The sequence below is a fragment of the Triticum dicoccoides genome, chromosome 7B (genome assembly GCF_002162155.2).
Source record: "Triticum dicoccoides isolate Atlit2015 ecotype Zavitan chromosome 7B, WEW_v2.0, whole genome shotgun sequence".
In the NCBI taxonomy this organism is placed as follows: domain Eukaryota; kingdom Viridiplantae; phylum Streptophyta; class Magnoliopsida; order Poales; family Poaceae; genus Triticum; species Triticum dicoccoides.
Window position 1 is genome coordinate 338378468 of NC_041393.1, and position 20330 is coordinate 338398797.

At 42.2% G+C, this 20330-nt stretch overlaps 2 protein-coding genes across 2 annotated transcripts in view; one reads left to right on the top strand and one right to left on the bottom strand.

Annotated features, from left to right (window-relative positions):
* The first annotated feature begins 15370 nt into the window (after positions 1–15370).
* Positions 15371–17564, top strand: LOC119336532. The gene is made up of 2 exons (XM_037608572.1): positions 15371–15765; positions 15847–17564. The coding sequence occupies exon 2, from the start codon at positions 15858–15860 to the stop codon at positions 17313–17315; it is 1458 nt and encodes a 485-aa protein (XP_037464469.1). The 5' UTR covers positions 15371–15765; positions 15847–15857; the 3' UTR covers positions 17316–17564.
* Positions 17565–18109: 545 nt separating this feature from the next.
* The window catches only part of LOC119336531 (pentatricopeptide repeat-containing protein At1g07590, mitochondrial-like), a 3011-nt gene continuing 790 nt past the window's right edge, over positions 18110–20330 (bottom strand). Inside the window, exons 2-3 of the mRNA XM_037608571.1 lie at positions 20317–20323; positions 18110–20182 (exon numbers count right to left, since the gene is read on the bottom strand). Coding sequence (XP_037464468.1) covers positions 18929–20182; positions 20317–20323 — 1261 coding nt within the window. The 3' untranslated portion in view covers positions 18110–18928. The remainder of the gene's footprint in view (positions 20183–20316; positions 20324–20330) is intronic.

The window sequence follows — 20330 nt, forward strand, 5'->3', positions numbered from 1 at the left end:
GCACTAGAGTCAATAATCTAGTTCACATCACCATGTGATTTAACACCAATAGTTCACATCTGTATGTGATTAACACCCATAGTTCACATTGCCATGTGACCAACACCCAAAGGGTTTAGTAGAGTCAGTAATCTAGTTCACATTGCTATGTGATTAACACCCAAAGTGTACTAAGGTGTGATCATGTTTTGCTCGTGAGAGAAGTTTAGTAAACGGGTTTGTCACAATTAGAGCCGTATGTATTTTACAAATACTCTATGTCTACAATGCTTTGCATGGAGCTACTCTAGCTAATTGCTCCCACTTTCAATATGTGTCCAGATTGAGACTTAGAGTCATCTGGATCAGTGTAAAAGCTTGCATCGACATAACTTTTAAGATGAACTTTTTATCACCCCCATCACCGAGAAACATTTCCTTAGTCCTCACTAAGGATAATTTTGACCGCTGTCCAGTGATCTACTCTTAGATCACTATTGTACCCCCTTGCCAAACTCATGGCAAGGTATACAATAGGACTAGTACACAGCACAACATACTTTATAGAACCTATGACGGTGGCATAGGGAATGACTTTCATTCTCTTTATATCTTTTGCCGGGGTCGGCATTTGAGTCTAACTCAACTTTACACCTTCTAATACAGGCAAGAACTTCTTCTTTGACTGATCCATTTTGAACTATTTCAAAAAACTTGTCAAGGTATGCATTCATTGAAAAATCTTATCAAGCGTCTTGATCTATATCTATAGATCTTGATGCCCAATATATAAGCAACTTCCCTGAGGTCTTTCTTTGAAAAATCCTTTCAAACTCTCCTTTATGCTTCCAGAAAATTCTACGTCATTTCCGATCAACAATATGTAATTAACATATACTTATCAGAAAGGCGGTAGTGCTCCCACTCACTTTATTGTAAATACAGTCTTCACCGCAAGTCTGTATAAAACTATATGCTTTGATCAACTTATCAAAGTGTATATTCCAACTCCGAGATGCTTGCACCAGTCCATAGATGGATCGCTGGAGCTTGCACACTTTTTTAGTACTTTTAGGATCGACAAAACCTTCCAGTTGCATCATATACAACTCGTCTTTAAGAAATATCCACTTAAGGAATGTAGTTTTGACATCCATTTACCAGATTTCATAAAATATGGCAACTGCTAACATGATTCGGACGGATTTAAGAATCGCTACAGTTGAGAAAATCTCATTGTAGTCAACACCTTGAACTTGTCAAAAACCTTTTGCAACAAGTCGAGCTTTGTAGATAGTAACACTACTATTAGTGTCCGTCTTCCTCTTGAAGATCCATTTATTAATATGGCTTGCCAACCATCGGGCAAGTCCACCAAAGTTTGTTCTCATATATGGATCCCATCTCAGATTTCATGGCCTCAAGCCATTTCGTGGAATCTGGGCTCATCATCGCTTCCTCATAGTTCGTAGGTTCATCATGGTCTAGTAACATGACTTCCAGAATAGGATTGCCGTACCACTCTGGTGCGGACCGTACTCTGGAAGACCTACGAGGTTTTGTAGTAACTTGATCTGAAGTTTCATGATCATCATCATTAGCTTCCTCACTAATTGGTGTAGGAATCACTAGAACTGATTTCTGTGATGAACTACTTTCCAATTCGGGAGAAGGTACAATTACCTCATCAAGCTCTACTTTCCTTCCACTCACTTCTTTCGAGAGAAACTCCTTTTCTAGAAAGGGTCCATTCTTAGCAACGAATATCTTGCCTTCGGATCTGTGATAGAAGGTGTACCCAACAGTTTCCTTCGGGTATCCTATGAAGACGCACTTCTTTGATTTGGGTTCGAGCTTATCAGGTTGAAGCTTTTTCACATAAGCATCACAACCCCAAACTTTAAGAAACGATAGAGCTTAGGTTTCTTGTCAAACCATAGTTCATAGGTGTCGCCTCAATGGATTTTGACAGTGCCCTATTTAAAGTGAATGCAGTTGTCTCTAACGCATAACCCCAAAACGATAGTGGTAACCCGGTAAGAGACATCATAGATCGCACCATATCCAATAAAGTGCAGTTACGACATTCAGACACACCATTACGCTATGGTGTTCCATGTGATGTGAGCTATGAAACTATTCCACATTGTTTTAAATGAAGGCCAAACTCGTAACTCAAATGTTCTCCTCTATGATCAGATCGTAGAAACTTTTATTTTCTTGTTATGATGATTCTCCACTTCACTCTGAAATTCTTTGAACTTTTCTAATGTTTCAGACTTGTGTTTCATTAAGTAGATATACTCATATCTGCTCAAATCATCTATGAAGGTTAGAAAATAACAATACCCGCCTCGAGCATCAACACTCATTGGACCGCATACATCGGTATGTATTATTTCCAATTAGTCACTAGCTCGTTCCATTGTTCCGGCGAACGGAGTTTTAGTCATCTTGCCCACAAGGCACGGTTCGCAAGCATCAAATGATTCATAATCAAGTGATTCCAAAAGTCCATCTTTATGGAGTTTCTTCATGCGCTTTATACCGATATGACCCAAACGGCAGTGCCATAAATATGTTGCACTATCATTATCAACTTTGCATCCTTTAGCATCAATATTATTAATATGTGTATCACTATGATCAAGATTCAATAAACCATCAACATTGGGTGTATGATCATAGAAGGTTTTATTCATGTAAACAGAATAACAATTTATTCTCTCTCTTAGATGAATAATCTTATAGCAATAAACATGATCTAATCATATCTATGCTCAACGCAAACACCAAATAACATTTATTTAGGTTCAACGCTAATCTCGAAAGTATAGGGAGTGTGCGATGATGATCATATCAATCTTGGAACCACTTCCAACACACATCATCACATCACCCTCAACTAGTCTCTGTTTATTCTGTAACTCCTGTTTCGAGTTACTAATCTTAGCAACCGAACAAGTATCAAATACCCAGGGGATACTACAAATACTAGTAAGGTACACATCAATAACTTGTATATCAATATACCCTTGTTCAATTTGCCATCCTTCTTATCCACCAAATATTCAGGGCATTTCCACTTCCGGTGACCATTTCCTTTGCAGTAGAAGCACTCAGTTTCAGGCTTTGGTCCAGCTTTGGGCTTCTTCATGGGAGTGACAACTTGCTTGCCATTCTACTTGAAGTTCCCTTTCTTTCCCTTTGCCCTTTTCTTGAAACTAGTGGTCTTGTTTAATCATCAACACTTGATGCTCTTTCTTGATTTCTACCTTCGTCGATTTCAGCATCACGAAGAGCTCGAGAATCGTTTTCGTCATTCCTTGCATACTATAGTTCATCACGAAGTTCCAGTAACTTGGTGATGGTGACTAGAGAACTCTGTCAATCACTATCTTATCTCGAAGATTAACTCCCACTTGATTCAAGTGATTCTAGTACCCAGACATTCTGAGCACATGCTCACTAGTTGAGCAATTCTCCTCCATCTTTTAGCTATAGAACTTGTTGGAGACTTCATATCTCCCAACTCGGGTATTTGCTTGAAATATTAACTTCAACTCCTGGAACATCTCATATGGTCCATGACGTTCAAAACGTCTTTGAAGTCCCAATTCTAAGCCATAAAGCATGGTGCATTAAAATATCAAGTAGTCATCATATTGAGCTTATCCAAATGTTCATAATGTCTGCATTTGCTCCTACAATAGACTTGTCACCTAGTGGTGCATCAAGGACATAATTCTTCTGTGCGGCAATAAGGATACACCTCAGATCACGGACCCAGTCCGCATCATTTCTACTATCATCATTCAACTTATTTTTCTCTAGGAACATATCAAAAATAAAGGGAATCTATAACGCGAGCTATTGATCTATGACATAATTTGCAAAATACTATCAGGACTAAGTTCATGATGAATTAAAGTTCAGTTAAGCATATTACTTAAGGACTCCCACTTAGATAGACAACTCTCTAGTCATCTAAATGATCATGTGATCCAAATCAACTAAACCATGTCCGATCATCACGTGAGATGGAGTAGTTTTCAATGGTGAACATCACTATGTTGATCATATCTACTATATGATTCACGCTCGACCTTTCGGTCTCCAGTGTTCGGAGGCCATATCTGCATATGCTAGGCTCATCAAGTTTAACCCGAGTATTCTGCGTGTATAAAATTGGCTTGCACCCGCTGTATAAAACTGGCTTCCCCAACAGGTATCAGAGCCAGGTCTATGCGTACATGTTATATGCACGAGTAGAACACAAAGAGTTGTGGGCGATAATAGTCATACTGCTTACCAGCATGTCATACTTTCCCTACGATGTAAATTCCCTATGATCACACAAGATCTATCTCTAGCTGATGCATAGCAACAAGAGGGGAGAGTGTTGTCTATGTACCCTCGTAGACCGAAAGCAGAAGCGTTATGACAACGCGGTTGATGTAGTCGTACGTCTTCACGATCCGATCGATCAAGTACCGAATGCACGGCACCTCCGCGATCTGCACACGTTCAGCTCGGTGACATCCCTTGAACTCTAGATCCAGCTAAGGCTGGGGGAGAGTTCCGTCAGCACGACGGCGTGGTGACACTAATGATGAAGTTACCGGTGCAGAGCTTCGCCTAAGCACTACGACGATATGACCGAGGTGTAAAACTGTGGAAGGGGGCACCGCACACGGCTAAGAGATTGTTTGTTGTGCCTTTGGGGTGCCCCCCTTCCCACGTATATCAAGGAGGGGAGAAGGAGGCGGGCCAACAAGGGGCGCGCCAGGGAGAGGGGAGTCCTACTAGGACTCCAGTCCTAGTAGGATTTGGCCCCACCCTTTTTTCCTTCTACCGGAGGGGGAAAGGGGAAGGAGAGGGAGTAGGAGAAGGAAAGGGGGTGGCGCCCCTTCCCAAGTCCAATTCGGCCTCCTGCCCAAAGGGGGGCGCACCAACCGCTTGTGGGCTGGTGTGGTTCCCTCTTATGGCCCATAAGGCCCATAACTTCTCCCGGGGGGTTCCGGTAACCTCCTAGTACTCCGGAAAAATGCCCGAACCACTCGGAACCATTCTGATGTCCAAATGCAACCTTCCAATATATGAATCTTTATGTCTCAACCATTTTGAGACTCCTCATCACGTCTGTGATCTCATTCGGGACTCCGAACAAACTTCGGTACATCATATCACATAAACTCATAATACCAATCGTCATCGAACGTTAAGCGTGTGGACCCTACGGGTTCGAGAACTATGTAGACATGACCGAGACACATTTCTGGTCAATAACCAATAGCGGAACCTGGATGCTCATATTGGCTCCTACATATTCTACGAAGATCTTTATCGGTCAAACCGCATAACAACATACGTTGTTCCCTTTGTCATCGGTATGTTACTTGCCCGAGATTCGATCGACGGTATCTCAATACCTAGTTCAATCTCGTTACCGGCAAGTCTCTTTACTCGTTACGTAATGCATCATTCCGTAACTAACTCATTAGCTACATTGCTTGCAAGGCTTATAGTGATGTGCATTACCGAGAGGGCCCAGAGATACCTCTCCGACAATCGGAGTGACAAAACCTAATCTCGAAATACACCAACTCAACATGTACCTTTGGAGACACCTGTAGAGATCCTTTATAATCACCCAGTTACATTGTGACGTTTGGTAGCACACAAAGTGTTCCTCCGGTAAACGGGAGTTGCATAATCTCATAGTTGTAGGAACTTGTATAAGTCATGAAGAAAGCAATAGCAACATACTAAACGATCAAGTGCTAAGCTAACGGAATGGGTCATGTCAATCACATCATTCTCCTAATGATGTGATCCCTTTAATCAAATGACAACTCATGTCTATGGCTAGGACACTTAACCATCTTTGATTCATGAGCTACTCAAGTAGAGGCATACTAGTGACACTATGTTTGCCTATGTATTCACACATGTATTATGTTTCCGGTTAATACAATTCTAGCATGAATAATAAACATTTATCATGAAATAGGGAAATAAATAATAACTTTATTGTTGCCTCTGGGGCATATTTCCATCAGTCTGCCACTTGCACTAGAGTCAATAATCTAGTTCACATCACCATGTGATTTAACACCAACATTCACATCTATATGTGATTAATACCCATAGTCCACATCCTCATGTGATCAACACCCGAAGGGTTTAGTAGAGTCAATAATCTAGTTCACATCGTTATGTGATACCCAAAGAGTACTAAGGTATGATCATGTTTTGCTCGTGAGAGAAGTTTAGTCAACGGGTCTGTTACATTCAGAGCCGTATGTATTTTGCAAATATTCTATGTCTAAAATGCTCTGCACGGAGCTACTCTAGCTAATTGCTCCCACTTTCAATATGTATCCAGATTGAGACTTAGAGTCATCTGGTTCAGTGTGAAAGCTTGCACCGATGTAACTCTTTACGACGGGCTCTTTTATCACCTCCATAATCGAGAAATATTTCCTTAGTCCTCACTAAGGATATTCTTGACCAATGTCCAGTGGTCTACTCCTAGATCACTATTGTATTCCCTTACCAAATACAGAACAAGGTATACAATAGGTCTGGTACATAGCATAGCATACTTTATAGAACCTATGACTGAGGCATAGGGAATGACTTTCATTCTCTTTTCTATTTTCTGTCGTGGTCGGGATTTGAGTCTTACTCAATTTTACACCTTTGCAACACAGGCAAGAACTCTTTCTTTGACTGTTCCATTTTGAACTACTTCAAAATCTTGACAAGGTATGTACTTATTGAAAAAAACTTATCAAGCGTCTTGATCTATCTCAATAGATTTTGATGCTCAATATGTAAGTAGCTTTACTGAGGTCTTTCTTTTAAAGAACTCCTTTTAAATACTCCTTTATGCTTTCCAGGAAAATACTACATCATTTCTGATCAACAATATGTTACTCACATATATTTATTAGAAAGGCGGTAGTGCTCCCACTCACTTTATTGTAAATACAGTCTTCACCGCAAGTCTGTATAAAACTATATGCTTTGATCAACTTATCAAAGCGTATATTCCAACTCTGAAATGCTTGCACCAGTCCATAGATGGATTGCTGGAGCTTGCACATTTTGTTAGCACCTTTAGGATTGACAAAACCTTCTGGTTGCATCATATACAACTCTTCTTTAAGAAAACCATTAAATGCAGTTTTGACATCCATTTGCCAGATTTCATAAAGTGTGGCAATTGCTAACATGATTCCGACAGACTTAAGCATCGCTACAGTTGAGAAAATCTCATTGTAGTCAACACCTTGAACTTGTCGAAAACCTTTTTGCGACAAGTCGAGCTTTGTAGATAGTAACACTACTATCAGCGTCTGTCTTCCTCTTGAAGATCCATTTATACAATATGGGTTGCCAATCATCGGGCAACTCCACCAAAGTCCACACTTTGTTCTCATATATGGATCCCATCTCAGATTTCATGGCCTCAAGCCATTTCGTGGAATCTGGGCTCATCATCGCTTCCTCATAGTTCGTAGGTTCATCATGGTCTAGTAACATGACTTCCAGAATAGGATTGCCGTACCACTCTGGTGCGGACCGTACTCTGGAAGACCTACGAGGTTTTGTAGTAACTTGATCTGAAGTTTTATGATCATCATCATCAGCTTCCTCACTAATTGGTGTAGGAATCACTAGAACTGATTTCTGTGATGAACTACTTTCCAATTCGGGAGAAGGTACAAATTACCTTATCAAGCTCTACTTTCCTCCCACTCACTTCTTTCGAGAGAAACTCCTTCTCTAGAAAGGATCCATTCTTAGCAACGAATGTTTTGCCTTCGGATCTATGATAGAAGGTGTACCCAACAGTTTCCTTTGGGTATTCTATGAACACGCATTTCTCCGATTTGGGTTCGAGCTTATTAGGTTGAACCTTTTTCACATAAGCATCGCAACTCCAAACTTTTAAGAAACGACAGCTTAGGTTTACTGCTAAACCTTAGTTCATACGGTGTCGTCTCAACGGATGTAGATGGTGCCCTATTTAAAGTGAATGCAGCTATCTCTAATGCATAACCCCAAAACGATAGTGGTAAATCGGTAAGATACATCATAGATCGCACCATATCCAATAAAGTGCGGTTACGACGTTCGGACACACCATTACACTGTGGTGTTCCATGTGGCGTGAACTGTGAAACTATTCCACATTGTTTAAAATGAAGGCCAAACTCGTAACTCAAATATTCTTCTCTACGATCAGATTGTAGAAACTTTATTTTCTTGTTACAATGATTCTCCACTTCACTTTGGAATTCTTTGAACTTTTCAAATGTTTCAGACTTGTGCTTCATTAAGTAGATATACGCATATCTGCTCAAATCATCTGTGAAGGTCAGAAAATAACGATACCCGCCATGAGCATCAACACTCATTGGACCGCATACATCGGTATGTATTATTTCCAACAAGTTAGTAGCTCGTTCCATTGTTCCGGAGAACGGAGTTTTAGTCATCTTGCCCAAAAGGCACGATTTGCAAGCATCAAATGATTCATAACCAAGTGATTCCGAGAATCCATCTTTATAGAGTTTCTTCATGCTCTTTACACCGATATGACCCAAACGGCAGTGCCACAAATAAGTTGCACTATCATTATTAACTTTGCATCTTTTGGCATCAATATTATGAATATGTGTATCACTACGATCGAGATCCAACAAACTATTTTCATTGGGTGTATGACCATTTGAAGGTTTTATTCATGTAAACAAAACAACAATTATTCTTTGACTTTAAATGAATAACTGTATTGCAATAAACAAGATCAAATCATATTCATGCTCAACGCAAACGCCAAATAACATTTATTTAGGTTTAACACTAATCCCGAAAGTATAGGGAGTGTGCGATGATGATCATATCAATCTTGGAACTACTTCCAACACTCATCGTCACTTCCCCTTCAACTAGTCTCTGTTTATTCTGTAACTCCTGTTTCGAGTTACTAATCTTAGCAACCGAACAAGTATCAAATACTCAGGGGCTACTATAAACACTAGTAAGGTACACATCAATAACCTGTATATCAAATATACCCTTGTTCACTTTGCCATCCTTCTTATCCACCAAATATTTGGAGTAGATCCGCTTCCAGTGACCATTTCCTTTGCAGTAGAAGCACTCAGTTTCAGGCTTTGGTCCAGCTTTGGGCTTCTTCACGGGAGTGGCAACTTGTTTGCCATTCTACTTGAAGTTTCCCTTTCTTTCCCTTTGCCCTTTTCTTGAAACTAGTGGTCTTGTCAATCATCAACACTTGATGCTCTTTCTTAATTTCTACCTTCGTCGATTTCAACATCACGAAGAGCTCGGGAATCGTTTTCGTCATCCCTTGCATACTATAGTTCATCATGAAGTTCTAGTAACTTAGTGATGGTGACTAGAGAATTCTGTCAATCACTATCTTATCTGAAATATTAACTCCCACTTGATTCAAGCGATTGAAGTACCCAAACAATCTGAGCACATGCTCACTAGTTGAGCGATTCTCCTCCCTCTTTTGGCTATAGAACTTGTTGGAGACTTCATATCTCTCAACTCGGGTATTTGCTGGAAATATTAACTTCAACTCCTGGAACAACTCATATGGTCCATGACGTTCAAAACGTCTTTGAAGTCCCGATTCTAAGCCGTTTAAGCATGGTGCACTAAACTATCAAGTAGTCATCATTTTGAGCTAGCCAAACGTTCATAACGTCTGCATCTGCTCCTGCAATAGGTTTGTCACCTAGCGGTGCATCATGGACATAATTCTTCTGTGCAGCAATGAGGATAAACCTCAGATCACGGATCCAATCCGCATCATTGCTACTAACATTTTTCAACACAGTTTTCTCTAGGAACATATCAAAATAAACATATGAAAGTAACAACACGAGCTATTTATCTACAACATGATTTGCAAAATACTACCAGGACTAAGTTCATGATAAATTTAAGTTCAATTAATCAAATTACTTAGAACTCCCACTTAGATAGACATCTCTCTAATCATCTAAGTGATCACGTGATCCAAATCAACTAAACCATGTCCGATCATCACGTGAGATGGAGTAGTTTTCAATGGTGAACATCACTATGTTGATCATATCTACTATATGATTCACGTTCGACCTTTTGGTCTCCATGTTCTGAGGCCATATCTGTATATGCTAGGCTCATCAAGTTTAACCTGAGTATTCCGCGTGTGCAACTGTTTTGCACCCATTGTATTTGAACGTAGAGCCTATCACACCCGATCATCACGTGGTGTCTCAGCACGAAGAACTTTCGTAACGGTGCATACTCAGGGAGAACACTTCTTGATAATTTAGTGAGAGATCATCTTAAAATGCTACCGTCAATCAAAGCAAGATAAGATGCATAAAGGATAAACATCACATGCAATCAATATAAGTGATATGATATGGCCATCATCATCTTGTGCTTGTGATCTCCATCTCCGAAGCACCGTCGTGATCACCATTGTCACCGGCGCGACACCTTGATCTCCATCATAGCATCGTTGTCGTTACGCCATCTATTGATTCTACGACTATCGCTACCGCTTAGTGATAAAGTAAAGCAATTACAGGGCGTTTGCATTTCATACAATAAAGCGACAACCATATGGCTCCTGCCAGTTGCCGATAACTTTGGTTACAAAACATGATCATCTCATACAATAAAATATAGCATCACGTCTTGACCATATCACATCACAACATGCCCTGCAAAAACAAGTTAGACGTACTCTACTTTGTTGTTGCAAATTTTACGTGGCTGCTACAGGCTGAGCAAGAACCATTCTTGCCTACGCATCAAAACCACAATGATAGTTCGTCAAGTTAGTGTTGTTTTAACCTTCGCAAGGACCGGGCGTAGCCACACTCGGTTCAACTAAAGTGAGAGAGACATACACCCGCCAGTCACCTTTAAGCAACGAGTGCTCGTAACGGTGAAACCAGTCTCGCGTAAGCGTACGCGTAATGTCGGTCCGGGCCTCTTCATCTCACAATACCGCTGAACCAAAGTATGACATGCTGGTAAGCAGTATGACTTGTATCGCCCACAACTCACTTGTGTTCTACTCGTGCATATAACATCTACGCATAAAACCAGGCTCGGATGCCACTGTTGGGGAACGTAGTAATTTCAAAAAAAATCCTACGCACACGCAAGATCATGGTGATGCATAGCAATGAGAGGGGAGAGTGTTGTCCACGTACCCTCGTAGACCGTAAGCGGAAGCATTATGACAATGCGGTTGATGTAGTCGTACGTCTTCACGATCCGACCGATCCAAGCACCGAACGTACGGCACCTCCGAGTTCAGCACACGTTCAGCTCAATGACGATCCCCGGACTTCGATCCAGCAGGGTGTCGGGGATGAGTTCCGTCAGCACGACGGCGTGGTGACGATGATGATGTTCTACCGACGCAGGGCTTCGCCTAAGCACCACAACGATATGACCGAGGTGGAATATGGTGGAGGGGGGCACCGCACACGGCTAAGGAACGATCACGATGATCAACTTGTGTGTCTTTGGGGTGCCCCCTGCCCCCGTATATAAAGAAGCAAGGGAAGGAGGGCCGGCCAAGGAGGAGGAGGCGCGCCCAAGGGGGGAGTCCTACTCCCACCGGGAGTAGGACTCCTCCTTTCCTAGTAGGAGTAGGAGAGAAGGAAGGGGAAGAGAGAAGGGAAGGAAGGAGGGGGTGCGGCCCCTCCCCCTAGTCCAATTCGGACTAGGCCTTGGGGGGGCGCGGCCTTCCCTAGGCAGCCCCTCTCTCTTTCCCGTATGGCCCAATAAGGCCCAATACTTCTCCCCAGCGAATTCCCCTAACTCTCCGGTACTCCGATAAATACCCGAATCACTCGGAACCTTTCCGAAGTCCGAATATAGTCGTCCAATATATCGATCTTTACGTCTCAACCATTTCGAGACTCCTCGTCATGTCCCCGATCTCATCCGGGACTCCGAACTCCTTCGGTACATCAAAACTCATAAACTCATAATAAAACTGTCATCGAAACCTTAAGCGTGCGGACCCTACGGGTTCGAGAACTATGTAGACATGACCGAGACATGTTTCCGGTCAATAACCAATAGCGGAACCTGGATGCTCATATTGGCTCCTACATATTCTACGAAGATCTTTATCGGTTAAACCGCATAACAACATACGTTGTTCCCTTTGTTATCGGTATGTTACTTGCCCGAGATTCGATCGTCAGTATCTCAATACCTAGTTCAATCTCGTTACCGGCAAGTCTCTTTACTCGTTACGTAATGCATCATTCTGTAACTAACTCATTAGCTACATTGCTTGCAAGGCTTATAGTGATGTGCATTACCGAGAGGGCCCAGAGATACCTCTCCGACAATCGGAGTGACAAAACCTAATCTCGAAATACGCCAACTCAACATGTACCTTTGGAGACACCTGTAGAGATCCTTTATAATCACCCAGTTACGTTGTGACGTTTGGTAGCACACAAAGTGTTCCTCCGGTAAACGGGAGTTGCATAATCTCATAGTTGTAGGAACTTGTATAAGTCATGAAGAAAGCAATAGCAACATACTAAACGATCAAGTGCTAAGCTAACGGAATGGGTCATGTCAATCACATCATTCTCCTAATGATGTGATCCCATTAATCAAATGACAACTCATGTCTATGGTTAGGAAACTTAACCATCTTTGATTCACGAGCTAGTCAAGTAGAGGCACACTAGTGACACTATGTTTGTCTATGTATTCACACATGTATTATGTTTCCAGTTAATACAATTCTAGCATGAATAAAAACATTTATCATGAAATAAGGAAATAAATAATAACTTTATTATTGCCTCTAGGGCATATTTCCTTCAGGGCGCACCCTATTGCCTTGTGGGGCCCTCGGGCACCATCTTGTGTTGATCTTTTCTCCCAAAAATCACATATATTCCATAAAAAATCATAAATTTTCATCATGTTTGGACTTTGTTTGATATGTTTTTTCTGCAAAACAAAAAACATGCAAAAAACAATAACTGACACTGGGCACTAGATTAATATGTTAGTCCATAAAAACAATATAAAAGTGCACCAAAACTATATAAAAATATTGTAAACATGGCATGAATACTTCATTAGTTATAGATACATTGGAAGTGTATCACATGTTTACCGTATCGAAGGAAATATAAGAAGTAGGATTACGACACTATACTCAACTCTTCCGTGTGAGTGGATGGACGCCACAAGACTAGAATATTATCTCTGTTGCATGATTGTATTATAAGCTAGACATGAGCTAAGCTGGTTTGCGTTGTAAAGCACTGGATCGAGGATGTAATACTATGACATGTGATATATTCATGGATTCATCGACGAGTGTGCGTGTTAGCTATTGATCCAGGGATTGACACAGAAAGCGCGAAGATTCGGGGCCCCTCTTGGGACTGGGTCGTGATAGAAGCTTTGGATGATTTAACACTATCAAAATACTTGATTGTTTAATACTCTAAAGCTTTCACGGTTTATCGGTTCCTATAACATTTCTCAATCTTTCATATCATTGTCATTTATTATTATGGATATGTTATTTACGCAAGAAACCACTCCTTGTGGTAATAAATGCCAGTAATATGAAATATTGTGAATAAATATGGGAAGATGTCACAACCATTTATGAAAATATTAGTATTTTTGATACAATATAATCTTGCAAATCTTTATAATAAATGAATACATAAATATAAAATATGTTAAGAAACGGCTCCAACCAATTTTCATGAGAGAATAAATGGAAGAACATGAAGAGAGTGGCGATAAAACCAAAAATGTGCATTGTTCATCATAAATCTTGTTTTACCCTATGTTTTGCCCCCAAGATGCTTGGCTGGAAGCCTTTTTATGGGATGATTCATAGTTACATTTTGCTAAAAAGATTCATATAATAAAATTGTATTAAAAAGTCAATAGTTTACCACTAGACACCCATCAACAGAAATTTATGGCATCGGTTTGAAACACAACTTGGGGCTCTAATATTAAAACTTTCATACAAAAATGTGTTCAATTGCATGAGTGATGACTCATTTACTTTAGAATTCAATCATTGGACAACCATACAAATCCAGAGACGAAGGGTGCGAGCCTGCAAGGGACCTTGGTCATTAACTCGTGTGTAGGGGCCCTATACAAATGCAAGTCGGGTCGACGTTGGGTACAAGTAAAAAGTGCTTCATGCTCTGATGCTCGACTTCATGTCGACGACAATTGATTGCGCTTGGCGTTTGGCAGGTGCTAGATTGTTACAGCAAACCGCAAATGCATATGACCAATTAAGATTCTATGATTCAACCCATCATAGAGTTGTCAGCATGGCAGATCGCACAGACACGAGAGCATGGTGTGGATAAAGTGCCCAAGCATGTAGATCCAGGTTGCTTGGGGCAATGCGCGAGGTAACTCGCAGATGAACAAATGAGGAAAAGTGCATAATGTATGTGTTGTTTGGGCAAAGGCCAAGAGAATGGGGAACGAGAGGTGGCGTGGTTGTGAGCCGTCCCGTAAAAATCCTACTGGAAAACATGTTGTGTGCCTGTTATGGGCTTTGTGGCCTAGTTCAGTTCTTTCACGAGTTTATAGGGCGGCCTCTAGTGAGTTGTGCGACTTGGGTTGTTGCTTTCTGTTCAGCCTGCCCCAAGCCGACATGAACATTTTTTTCTGGTTTTCTCATGGACCGGGAACTGATTTCTCAGGTTTTTCGAGACGCCACGATTTTGAGGCACAGTGCAATCACACCACTCGCACATGGCTGTCGACGAGCCTGGTCAACGATTGCGACATTTATTTCTTGACGATATTTTAGATTGTTATTGTTGATGTTTATATTTCTTCTTCTCAGAGCATAATCCTATTTGCTATATATTTTAACCTGTGTAAGACAATTATTATTGTCAAGTTTATGAAAAATACCAATAGCTATAATATTATATCAATATCCATAGAGCTTCTATGAAATATGGTATTCAATTATTATTATAAATAATAATCTATTTTCATGTACTTGGTGAAACTTTAAAAGGTTTCCTATATAGACCTTATATATTTTTTTTAAAGGGTGGAGCGTTTGATTTGCGATCCGTGCAAGTAATCTAATAAGTCCACACATATAACGACGATCTAAAATGTTTTGAGGGGATTATTGTTTTTTTTGTTTTGAGCGTAAATTTTAAATAATTCATGGGTATTTATGAAGAGGGGATCCATAATTTACATACAATTAAAATCTTCCAAATCTTGTCCACCAAAAATAAATGCAATTGTGCTATAAAAATGGCTTCCAGCCAAGTTTGTTGAGGGAAGACAGCGGGAGAAGAAGGGAAGAGGGCGATAAAAGCCGAAAATAAAACCTCTCCTTCCCCTCCCCCTGTTCGTCGTTCTTCTCGGTTCGATCCACTCGAGCAGCCCCAAATCCCGGCCCGATTCCTCCCCAAATCCAATCGACTCCCTGCCGAAATCCGCCCTCCCACTGATCGCCGCAAGCTCCCGGACCCGGAGCAAGCAATTTCGCGCCGCAAGAACTGCTCGCCGTCCGTGGACAAAAGCCCTCGACCGACTCTCCCAACTTCTTTTCCTGTTCGTCCTGACCATCGCCTTACGCGCCTCGCTGCCATCGCCGTTGCAGTTCTTGCTCGTCTCGTCTGGACATCCGCGTTCCTGCTATCTGCACCCCGTCCGCGGCCTTTGGGTTTTGAGGTATGACCTTGTTTTCGTGAAGCGATTAGTCAATTCCCGCCGCTCACCTTCACAGCTTCTAACACCCGGCTCACCATTTAGATCCGCCCTTGATGGCGGGGGAGGAGGCCGCGGAGGGAAGCGGGAACAGGAGGCGGATGGATCTAAACCTGTACCTGGGCCTCCCTCCATTGCCGCGGCCTCCAGGTCGGCTGGGTGTAGCTATGGATTGCCCGCCGCCGGCCACCTCGGCCATTCCGGTTCCGGAATCTCCAAGAATGGATGAGCCTGCAGTACTACCGGCACCAGAGGAGATGCCGCCACTGCCCGTTGTATACTCGCCGTCCAATGCGCTCTCCACGCCGGAGCTATCGCTGATAGATCCGATGCTATTTGATTGGCTTGATGGCCTCAGTACGGACAGTGAAGAGGCTCTTGATGCTGGTGAACCGGCTGTGGTGCGCGACGCGTCCTCACATGATGCCAATGTCTCACCACCGCCGCCAGCGCCATTGTCTCTTCCTGGGCTAGAAGGGGTTCGCCTTGAATGGGTGGAAAGGCTTTCTCACCCTATTCTGGTGACTCCTGCAGCCGGAGCAGAGATGGTGAGCACGAGGGTGATGAGGCAATCTATGGGGGCTGTGAATGCAATTGAAGACATGACGCCTGAGCTCCGCCTGCAGAGGTTGATCCAGGTGAGTGAACAGCACCGCATTGTGCGGCCGGGGTCAGTGAACCGCAACCACCGGGCGACCAGCCCAGAAGCAGAAAGACTGGCGCAAGCCATCCAGCGGTCTCATAGCTCTCTAGATGCATCAAGGCGGCAGAAGCTCGATGGTGATGGCAAGATGACAGGAATTGGTGCTGTCAAGAAGGACGGGAACTGTGGGTGCAACTCCAGTTTCGAGTGCAATATCTGCCTTGAAGCGGCTAAAGAGCCCGTGGTTACACCGTGCGGCCACCTCTTCTGCTGGCCATGCTTGTACCAGTGGCTCCATGGACATTCAGCCCACTCTGAGTGCCCTGTTTGCAAGGGAGAGGTGCTCGAAGTAAATGTCACACCAATATATGGAAGAGGAGGTGGTGAACGGGATGCCTGCAGCAATGATGTTCCTCCCAGACCGCGCGCAAACAGGAGTGAGAGCTTGAGGCAGCAGCTGCAAATGCCAGACCCAAGAGGCATTGCAAGCATGGTGAGACGGTTGATAGAAAACCAGGATATAGTGAGAGGCCAGGCAGCTCCACCTGCAGGCGGGGTTGAGGTGACTGTACTTCCCGCAGCCCGGTCAAGGGCTAGGGTACGGAGACAGCAAAGACACAGTCTTGTTTCACCCTCCCCAATAATGCTGCGTGCAAGCAACGCAGCCCCTGAGAGTGGCAATCAGGTCCGATTGCCATCTTCTAATTCCGTTAATGCTGCACCCGCAGTTACTCAGCAGTCGTCATCCATGGAGCAGGCATCGACTTCTAGCACCCTGGCTGTTATAGTGGGACAGGCAGCCCAAAGTAGGAGGTCCAGACCTTCGGAGTCCACAACCACAAGAAGAACAAGGAGGAGGCAGCAGCAGTAGGTAAAAGTGGTGCTGCCATTTTCTCCAATAAAACATATATAGATCATGCTTTGTCTGTACCATGTCAAGCTCCAAAAACATAGTCAAGATTATAAGGTAGGAGTGTATATGCTATTGCTTTGCTCATGTATACCTTTTTCATGGAAAAGGAATTATTAGCATGTATGTGGGGATAAATTTCCCTGATATTGCATCTGTTTATTTTTCAGTGAATTGTTAATTGTTATCTCTGTACTGTGTATGCCATTACGTTTCTTGGTACTACTTAGTTTAGAAATTTGAAGATAGTTAATTTCCTCAGCTACAGCTTTTGTACTGTCAAGACTGATGAATGTAGCAACAAATGCACCATTGTTTTCTATTTTAAGGTTTCCTCTTGTCTTAATGACTTGATCTAGTGTCCACAAAGATTGGCATCCAGATCTTGGATAAATCTTTTTGTTTTTCCCATGATCTGAAATGATGGTCCAATGTAATTTGCAGTATAAGTCACCGCGAAAAAAGATGAAGATATTTTTCCTTTAAGCTCCTGCAAAACATGAAGAGTTCTTCTGGATTTGCCACCGCAGCCAGCTGTTTTGACATTGTATAAAGTGGATAGTACACAAATAGGTTGTCAATGTTTGGAACAGGCAGCAGTACTCTACTTCTGTCCCAAACAAGCAACCAGCTGTCCAGTTTTAGTCGAGCATCTCATGGGGCACATTGTCTGCCCCTGCATATCAAGAACCAGTCTCCCTCTGAGAAAAAAAAAGAACCAGCATCGTTTTGCTGCAAACTGAAAGATGACCAAATTTGTTTGAACAGATGAACATTTGCTATTTACATTTCAGGATTGTCATTTGATTACACCGAACAACAGGAAACACTAGAGTATATCACAGATATTCCGTGAGGTCCGAAAGTATCACCATTGGCAGTTCTGGAGATCAAGATGGTTGGATGGGTCAGCGTCAAAAAGAGTTCATAGAATTCACCAGCTTCTCAAACCTTGTCCATGTGCAAACCTCTGCAGGAATGTCAGACTGCTCCTGGATATGCACATGAATACATGATTGCTCATTTTCTGACCAGCATCTGGGAACAAAGTAGCAATAGAGAGCTACAAATACTGTTATGGGTAGTACAATATCTTCAGTACGTGTAACATGTCTATCTAGTCTCGCCGTAACTGTAAAATGCTGAGTTTGTAATTTTTCTTGGACGTGTTTGTCCAGCGACTGGTGTAATTTCCCTTGGACCCTTCTAGTCTAGTTTTAAGTGAAATGCAGATCTCCTGCAATGTTTACAGAAACAAAATCAAAATGGCAATAAAAAAAACTTTACATTCTATCAAAAGACTCGTTGACCTAGCTGATTGTTTTATGCAACTCATACACAAAGGAAACACCAGTTTCGATATTTTGACCATGAAAGTTTTGGACAAGCTGCTTGGATACCAAAAGAAAGGTGCACTTCATCAATTGGATTGTGCACATGTTCATGTACCACTTCCACAGTCAAATGACGATTGAATGCATTGCGTGCAGAAGAAATGGCTCAACTTAGCACTGATGTTTCCTTTTCATCCTAATCCTTCAAAGCCCCAGCAGTTGGTTACTGCATGGACAGTATCATGTCTTGTACTGTTCAATCAGTCTCAGAAGGCTATGTGTCTCGGCGTCAGGCATTGCACCTCTTAAAATCATCGTCTTTACAAAATCTGGCTCATAAACTTTTGCCTTAACATAAGCTTTTAGAAGGGTATTATACACAAAGGAATTTCTACAGTACTTTGATTCATTCAGTTCTGCAAAAACTTTCTTCGCATTTTCCAAGTCACCAATCTCTGCAAAAATTTCAAGCAATAAATGAGTGGTCTCCAACCATGGTGTTGAACTTTTCACCTTCCTTGTGACAACTTTCTTTTTTCCCATATCCATTGTGTTCACAGCTTGTTTCACAAGACCTGCTTTCAAGCAACCCAATGCCAAGTGGCGATACGTAATAGCATTCGGTTGACAACCACTTGCTCTCATTTCTTTGAACACGGCCGCTGCTTTATCCACAAGGCCATGCCTGCAGTAAACTGATAACATGGAATTGAACTGTTCTGTAAGCTTTAGCTTCCTTGTTGATTTGATCTCTCGCCAAATCTCTTCTGCCTGCTCAACACAGCCAACCTTTCCAAATGCTTCAATTGCTAGTGTAAAGCTTTTGGATCGAATATGAGGAAGGCATTGCATGAGGTTCCACGTCATCTTTAGCTCATGTTCCTTTCCAAGGTACCCATACAAGATAAGAAGAATTTCCTGTGTAGACCAGTTAGTACCTGTCATAGAATTCTTGATGGCTTCTATGTATGTCTGGGAAACAGTATATAGCCTTGCTACAGCATGTGAAATTGCTAGAATGCCATAAGTGATCTCATTTGGCTCAATCTTTGCTCTTTTCATATCACTGAACACCCTCGCCACTCCATCAATATTGTGCTCATTGGCCTGTATCTTCAGTAAGATGTTGTAGGTTGAGGTGTGGGGGGTCACTCTACTGGCTTTCATCTGAGCGAGGATTTTGGAGATAGTCTTCCGACGCCCCTCAGAAGAATGGAGGATGATCAAGCGGTTGTAAACATACGGCGAAATTGGCAGGGACAGTTCCCTCATCTTCCTCATGTAACCATATGAAAGCTTAATCAAGCCCTGCTCCAAACAAGCCATTACAAGGTTATTGTAGAGCAGCTCATTCCGGAATTCTTGAGGTATACGGAGGAAGAGGCTCTCGGCTTCAGAAATGCCATGAACTTTAGCTGTGAACTCTAGGAGATAGGAGTAATCAAGCTCACTCAGCTTGTAGGGTCTCTCTCTGATCACCCATTCCATGACCTGTAGGGGAACAAACGAAATGGAGTGTTACTTCCTTATAACAGACTAAAAAACAGTACTAGTAGTAAAAAGGAAAATCCCTCGGATCCTCTGTTCATCTTCACACCGACGAGCGGCATAATAATGGAAGACTCGAGGAGTCCGAGACAGA

Bases quoted from the DNA above. Each gene is read 5' to 3' on its own strand.
- LOC119336532 (XM_037608572.1), top strand. From the start codon at position 15,858: ATGGCGGGGGAGGAGGCCGCGGAGGGAAGCGGGAACAGGAGGCGGATG.